This window comes from Pteropus alecto, unplaced genomic scaffold (genome assembly GCF_000325575.1).
Source record: "Pteropus alecto unplaced genomic scaffold, ASM32557v1 scaffold33, whole genome shotgun sequence".
Taxonomy (NCBI): domain Eukaryota; kingdom Metazoa; phylum Chordata; class Mammalia; order Chiroptera; family Pteropodidae; genus Pteropus; species Pteropus alecto.
The window spans coordinates 2,176,217-2,184,325 of record NW_006435762.1 but is presented as its reverse complement, the minus strand read 5'-3'; the positions used below and the strand labels follow the sequence as shown (position 1 = coordinate 2,184,325).

Genomic DNA, 8,109 nt, shown 5'->3' with positions numbered 1-8,109 from the left:
CATGCATAGCAAGAAAGCAAGCATATTTTGAAACCAATTAATCAATTTTTGTAATAATTTACAATTGTTTTGTTCCTTTAGAAAAAACACTGTGTTGTCACTTTTAAAACAACTTATTATTATTCTTCCTTTATTAATATGCTTGCTGTCTGACTTTTTTAAAGATTCAAAGGAGGGATATACATTTGAATAAAATATTTTCAAGCAATTAATCATTCTAATGAATGAACTGATATGGAAATTGATTGTTCTCATCTTCTTCTTTTTAGATCTTAGATGAGTTTTGCAATGTGAAGTTCTGCATAGATGCTAGTGAACCAGATGTAGGAAGCTGGCTCAAGTACATCAGGTTCGCTGGCTGTTATGATCAGCACAACCTCGTTGCATGCCAGATAAATGATCAGGTATGTTGTAAAGATTTTCTTGTCTTTCTTCGAAAGCACTAAAGTATCAGTGAAGCCTGAAGAATAAAAATAACAGTGAGCTGCAGTAGACCCTTGTGGCCTGTTTGTTGATATGGTGAAAGGTAACACACAAATATAAGTAAGAAGTAGAATAAAGTCATTTTCAGTACTATTTTTGTTCACTGCTACTTTTTTGAGTAGTTTATTCACTTTGTACCAGTAAACTTCTTAAAAGCTCTAGTTTTCTGAACATGATTGAATGGCTGAAAACTGAGTACTAATTGTTGCTAGCTGTTTTTTTTTCTTTACTATCATAACAGAGAGACATTCATAGAAAATATTGAGCTAATCAAGAATACTTTGTGAATTTACACAGAAACTGGAAGAGATATCCTTACAATATAATATAGGTTTTATTAGACATAGTAGATAGAGATATATATATTATCCATGTGTGGACTTATCTGATTATGCATTTTATACTGATTTGCCTAATTATAAATGAGAAACACCTTTAGATTAATCAAAATACTTTTTTTTGGTATATGTAAAAAATTTAAACATATCACTGTTGGAAATTGCTTTATGGAGGCCCATGCAGCGAGCTTAACTTTACTAATAATAACTATGAAATAAGATCATGAAAATATCATAAAACATATTTTGCACTCAGTAAAGTTAGATTATGAATCTTGTAACTGAGCATGACAATACCTAAAACAATAAGAAGTTCAGCCTGTTAATTTTTGTTTTATAAACATCGTTGAGTTAGAATTTAATTATGTTATCATTGTTTATTTCTTTTAACCCAATGTTAACTTAAATCAAATTACATTTCAAAGACCATATTAAAATAGTTGCTTGGCCAATCTATGAAAATCACCACCAAGAAAAAGAAAAGTTTAAATTAGATGTTTTCGATTGAAAGCTGTTAAGTAATGCTAGCGTCATATAGTCTAAGACTCTATTTCAGTCATCATTATGAGATTATTCTTTGGCATTTTACCAGCTATCAGATAATTTTTACTGACTAAACTGTATAAGAGGTAGTAAATTGTAAAATTAGGTTTAAATGGGAATCGTTTAAAAATCTTCAACATGTATCAAAAATCATAAACCAATCAATCGTTTTTTTCCTTTTGCTGTAAGAAAACAAGAGGCATTATTGACAAAGGAAAATATTATTAAATTGCTTATTGATTATAAGCACAAAATATCCTAAGTTTGTCATATGAGTTACTGTCATCATCAACAACAAACATTTTTTGATCACCCACTATTTGTAGATGTGGGTAATACATAGGGGTTGTAAATGAGTGAATTGTTTGTGGTATGTTTCCTAAAAAAAGAAACTAAAGGACCTCGAAAAGCAGCTATAAGATGAAATAATGTAATTCTATTATAATAATTATTTACTATTCATATTTACTTATAATAAGAGCTATTTCCTTAGACAGATAAAATGGTTGTAGGATCAGTGAAAAGGTCGTTTAAGAATTAGACTGGTGGCCAATTCATTTTTTCATTTATTATTTATGTGTCTAATATTTTATAATAAATATACTCTTGTTATTGGGAATCTTGATTGCATTAAAAGGGGAAACTATTTTGCTGTTTCTGTCTGAATTCGATTGCTTATTAGAGGAGGCATTTATAATTTTTAATGTAGTTACTTTTGAGGCTCACATTGTCAAATGCATTGCTTTCAAAAGAAAATATGCTAGTTTCATACTTTAATGAAGAACCAGGGAAATAATTAATCAGGAAAAACATAAAAGGCCAACATTAGACACATACTTATTATTTCTGTAAGTACTTATTTTCAACTCATGTATTATGCTGGCAGAAATTTAAGATGGTAACAGAGTGCATATCAAATAACATAATTGTGAAATTGACATTACATGGTCAAGTAAGTTCACCCATAAACAACGAGAGTGGAAAGTCAGAGGTAAAAGTCAGATTTGTGTGATAGGCATTATAGGCATACAATCACACTTAGATCAGTTGATACCTAAATAATGTATGCATGTATTATAAACATATTCATCTATAAGCCTGTATGCATATTTCTAAAAACCAAATAAGACTAGCAATTTCAGACAGCTTTGAAATGTGAATGCTGGAATAGGTACAATGATAAAAGAGCTGACTAAAGAGATTCTCTAGGTCTATTTTTTCTTTCTCTTTTTCGTGAGGAATAGGAGCTGCCAAATGGCGAATAAACACAACTCATCACATAATGAACATTCTCATTGTAGGAGAGAATATTTACTATACAGATATAAAGAGAGACCCTGGGTCAGGAGTAATTAGTAAACATGAACAACATCAACTCACCTGTACAACACAAAAGCAAATGAAACACTCTGCAAGAAATTGCAAAAACTGTTTCTCTTTGCTCAGATTATCAGATAGAGCTCAAGTTCATAAAATAAATTTTAGTAACATGTCAGGTATAAGTCTTGGACTATAAAAATGAAGAATTTCATTGAGTCTTTCAAACACAGTCTAGTTCCTGTAATAATTAGGATATCTAACAAAGATGGGAAAAGAGGACCCAGAAGAAAACATGAGAGTGTAAATTAGAGTTTATTTTGCAAAGATACAGATTTAAAAAAAATTCTAATGTTAAAATCAAGTTTAATCCATTTGGATTAGTTATTTTAATGATGCAGAGGAGTTCTATAAAAGAGAAAAAAATGTACTTGCTAAGATGATAATACAGTTTGACACTCAAAACATGTATACTGGATAAAACCCATATTTGATTTGTTTAGGGATGAAGAAGTACTTAGAAACAGCATGGATTTTCAAGTAAAGTTGATAAAGGATTTAATCTTTTGTATCATAAAAACAAAGGCCATTCAATGAACATTTTTCTAATACCTATCTACAAGCATTTTATCTGAGGGAATTTTCCCGAGTTTAAATTTTTCAATAGAAATCTCTGAGTTATTTTATTTCAGATTTTTATTTTTTCAGACCAGGGTTAGCTTTGTGGCAGCTTTTTTTCTTGACGATGCTGCCTAGAAAGACTCAACTTATTGTTTTTAGATCTCTTTCATTTCATGTTTTCAAAATTATTGCAGTAATGTTTTTAGAGACAGAAATTCTGAAAACACTGGCAAAACTGCTAAGCCACAGTAGCTGTAGCTTCTGACTGACATCCTTATTTCCCCTGAAGATATTGTATTAACTATAGTAATTTGTCTTTGTAAAAGAAAGCTACACCAAAGATACTTATAAATTAAGACCATAATCATACCCATGTCATAAAATAATAGATGCATTAAAAACACTTAAGGCTCTTCATCCTTGAAGTCTTAATGATTTTTTCCTTTATTCCTTAAAGTTTCTGAAAAGTGCTACATAGCTATATTGCTGTGGCACAGTGTCTAGCTGAACATTTTTACTGAGACAGACAATGCTTCAATTTTAATAATGTGAAATTGTCCCTGTTTGCTTTCAGGAGCAAGAACTGGCACTGAGAGGTAGAATAGGGCAGGAGCAAAAGCAAAGAGTTGGATGACGAGAGCTCTTTCCAAAACAGGTCTTTAAGAGGACCAAACATGCTGAGGAAGCATAAAAATGGTTTATTAATTATCTAGAGGTTTCATTTACATCTGGAAGTACCCATGTGTTTAATGTCAAGTAGGCCAAACGTCTAGATGATTTACTGAGGGTTTTTTCATTCTGAATATTTCGATGTCCTTTCCTTTGACATCTTGTAGATATCTTACTTTTATAAACCAATTTGAGGGTTGGATGTAGCACGTTGTTTTAGGTTTGATCTCACCTTGCTCCTGCCTATCCCGTCCTTTGATAAGTTTCTTCATACCTGCACATTTCTATACCCTTCACCTAAAACAAAGGGAAGATGACCCATAGATCCCCTATCCACCTCAAACAATGCCAGTTCTCATCTCAGATGTGTTCCTAAGTTTTGAGTACTTATGGAATAGCTCTCTGGATACAAGTTTTCCTCTAATGCTTCTTTACAATGAAACCATACTTAGTGACATGGTTATTATCATGTCACTAAGGCACAATTCATGCCAGTTGATTTTTTAGACTTAAACAAGACCTGCTTTTCCACACATGATAATTAGAATGACCTGAGTGTGTACTTTGGGGTAACATTTTATATGTGTATATGTATTCTGCATCATAAGAAGGAACATGATTTCATTCAAATGTCTGGCCTGCCCTAACATGGTCTAAGAGTAGAATAAAGTTCTCAGAAACCCAAGGCATTATTAATCTTGTCATTTACACAAGGTGATAAGTCCTTTCATTTTTAAACAAGCCCTTGACAGCTGGTATTTAGTAAGTAGAATAAGAGAAGTCTGCTGTGCACTCCGAATAAAAAGAAATGTGTCGATAAGAAATTATCTGTCTGATGTGTATTTTGAAATAAGATATAGAAGAACGAGTGCCCCTCAGAGAATACAAGGTTGGAATTCAGTTAGGAGATTCTGCCAGCCCTCTCGTGGTTAAAGAACAGCAGCAAGATTCTACAGTGTTTTCAGTTGGAACAGGCATTGTTCTCGTTTGTGCTTTACCTTATAAAGTTTTAACTGCTTCCAGGACGATCATGGCTGAGTTGGCACACCCGTTTTCCTTCTCCTTAGGTCCATGTCAATGATTCTGTCAGAGTGCGGTGACACTTGAACAGTATTATTATTGCAAGCTTATTATGGGCTCAATTATCAAGTTATTTTCTTTGGCTTTTTACTGAGAAAAATAATGTTTTCCTGCATCATCCAATTCATGCAGTTTATGCAAAGAAGAGGAGAAGAGCAGCTATGTAACAAGCAAAATGTAATTTGTTAGCCTCTTTCCACTTATAAAAAATGTTTGCGTAGACTGTCAGGTAATTTGTTAGTTTGCTCTTCCTTTACAAGGATTTTTGTCCACGTTTTCTATAACCTCTTTTGATGTTAAAATTATTATTGGCTTTGGGCATTTTCTTTGCTTTGCTTTTAAGTCAAGTTCCACTTTTATACCAAAGTTATGCTCTGCTGTTTTAAGATGAATGCCAGCTGGCAATACCCAGAGACTGGCTTTGTGAACGATGCCCAAGCTGACTTTGGGGAGATGTTGTCTGGCTGATAAGTTACTTCCTTCACCCGAAGATGAAACTGTCTCAGACATAATTTGCCATTTGATATTTACATAATAAAATAAACAGCACTGCCTCCCTCCACCCCCCCAAAAAGCTTTTCCTCATGTAATAATGCCCAGGACACAACATTGCCATAACAGTACATAGACTAGGAATTTTATTAAAATTCACAGACCATGTAAATGGAAAATAGGACAACCTGGAGTATTCTGTGCTTATTTTAAGTAATTAATATTTGCATGGTATATAATACTTTTCATTCAGGAAGATTTCAAAGCATCACATCCATTCTATACTCCAGCTATTTCTGGAGTGGCGCTATAAAGATGGTCATCGGAATGCATTACAAGCCATCAAGGAGGAAAACATGTTGGTCAAGGACACAAGAAAAGCCTCCAGCCTAGTAAGAAACCCAAAGATGATCTTTAGCTTTCTCATCGTGTAGTGATGAAACTCTTCCCAAACACTCGGAAACCATTTACAATGATCAATTTTCATAGAATCAGATGAAATGGTTATATTCAAGATAGGTGACTAAGGATATTTCTTGTGGGGTCTGTAGAGCGATCCTTAGAGGTTATTTAAAGGGACAACTTGCAAGGCTTCCAAGCTGGGTACACTGCAGACTCCAGGTATAATATGTGGGCCTTTATCACTTGCCCCATTTGTACAAACAAGAAATAACAGTCAATTCTCTCTGTTTTGTTTCATCTAATAAATTATAGTTGGCTTTCTCTTCATGGTATTAACAAAGAGCTAAACATGTGTGTGGGGGGGGGAATCTTCTCCATGAATATTTTTGTCCTGAGAATAACCAGCGGATATACATTTTTTTTTTTAAATTTGAGAACCAGCAAGACAATACCTGATATTTCTCAATTAATATTTTCTAGTCTTTAGCTTGTTACCCTAAAGAAAAATATAGGATACCATCTCTTTGAAACTAAGGAAAGTAAGAAGGGTTTGCTTTGGCAAAGCTTGACCATGATAAAGCTTCTATTCTGTTGGACAGATATCTTTACATTCTGTCATCGATCTCTGTCTGCTGAAGACACTTCTTGTTATCTCTTACTAATTAGGCCCAGAACATATAATAGGGTCTTTCTTCCAGGAGCTAAAAAGTTGACATCATTTCTGCCCCTCTGAATTGGGGTTTTCCACATTGCTATGGGTAGATCAGAGGTCCAGACTATGTTTCCTAAAGCCAGCACATGTGCACACATTGTCTCTGTGGATTTGATGTTACATCTCTACAGCACCAAGACTGACAGATGTGTTCATATCAAATGTTGACTTTGTTCAGCATGCAAACTGCCACCTACTTTCTCCCCCACTAACCTCCAAATGTTAAAGTTCCATTCAGCTTTTCCTAGTCTTCTGACTGGCAAATTGAATGAAGCTGTAGAAAATAAAGCATTCAGGCTGAATTTGGGAGCTGAGAAAGGAAGAAATCAGCTGTCAACTTCAAAGTGAAAAGACAGCAATAGTCCGAAAAAGTTGCATCTCAGTACAGATCTTGCAGGGAGTACATTTCTCTATTATTTCAATTATTACAACTTCCTGAATAGGTTGAAGGTCATTCATAATTCACACTTCTGTCATTTTTAAACATGCCAAATGCAGTCTATTAAGCATACACAAAACTTCCAGTGCTTGACCAGGAAAAATAAATGGGGATTCATAACAATGAGGCCTTGTTCATCTTTTTAAAAGTAAATGATGTGTTTTCTTTTTTTCTTGTTTTCCCTCTTGTGCACTGAATTTTTCTTCTGTCTCAATTGTACAAACATAATACTTTAAATCGATCCAAGCATAGCAAACTAGACAGCAAGGCTAGTCTGACAGATTCTAGATTTTTCTATTTTATAGGATAATAAACAAGAACCCACATTATTACCATTTATAAATACAAATAGTAGCATCATCAATTCAATGGAGGATTAGGTTGAACAAAGGCTCTGACAGTATAAAGCAGAATCTGAAAGTCTTTTATAGCCTATTAACTTTCCTATCAGAATGCTTATAAGTGTCCATACTTTCCTTAGTGGCTATCCTCTTACACTTAAATAATAAAAGAAAATGAATATTTAGTAAAATATGTTTAATTCCAATTCCAATTGTACATAACATATAATTATATATAATATATATCACATTCTATATATTATATATAATTATGTAATCATAATAATGTAATCAATTTTGTGCCTGTAAATATTCATTTATATTAATATTGAAAATATGAGATTGCTAATATTTTATGCAAATTTTAAAATTTCCCCCAAATGTATACTTCACGGCATTTATATGTCACATATGGAATATATAACATACCTAAGCACATATATACTTATACATAACAATGTATGCAAATATACTTTTTGGAAATTTAAAATTTGCTAAATCAAATTCACATCACCACTGCCTTTTATCTCTAGCCTAGCCTTGTGAATATTAACTGAATGGATATTCTTTTGGCATTTGGAATTGCTTTTAAGATTTAATTAAGTTTAGTAGCTATGTTTAGAGTAATTCATATATATATATTTATATATACGCCTTAAATTGTGAATTTCA

The 8,109-nt window shown here is 32.8% G+C and overlaps 1 protein-coding gene across 9 annotated transcripts in view; it reads left to right on the top strand.

Moving 5' to 3' along the window:
* Nucleotides 1-8,109, top strand: part of MECOM (MDS1 and EVI1 complex locus) — a 528,538-nt gene that overhangs the window by 469,923 nt on the left and 50,506 nt on the right. For all 9 annotated transcript variants that reach the window (XM_015588564.2, XM_015588563.2, XM_015588565.2 and 6 more), the window contains one exon: nt 270-404. In XM_015588564.2, the coding sequence (XP_015444050.1) occupies nt 270-404 (135 nt within the window). The remainder of the gene's footprint in view (nt 1-269; nt 405-8,109) is intronic.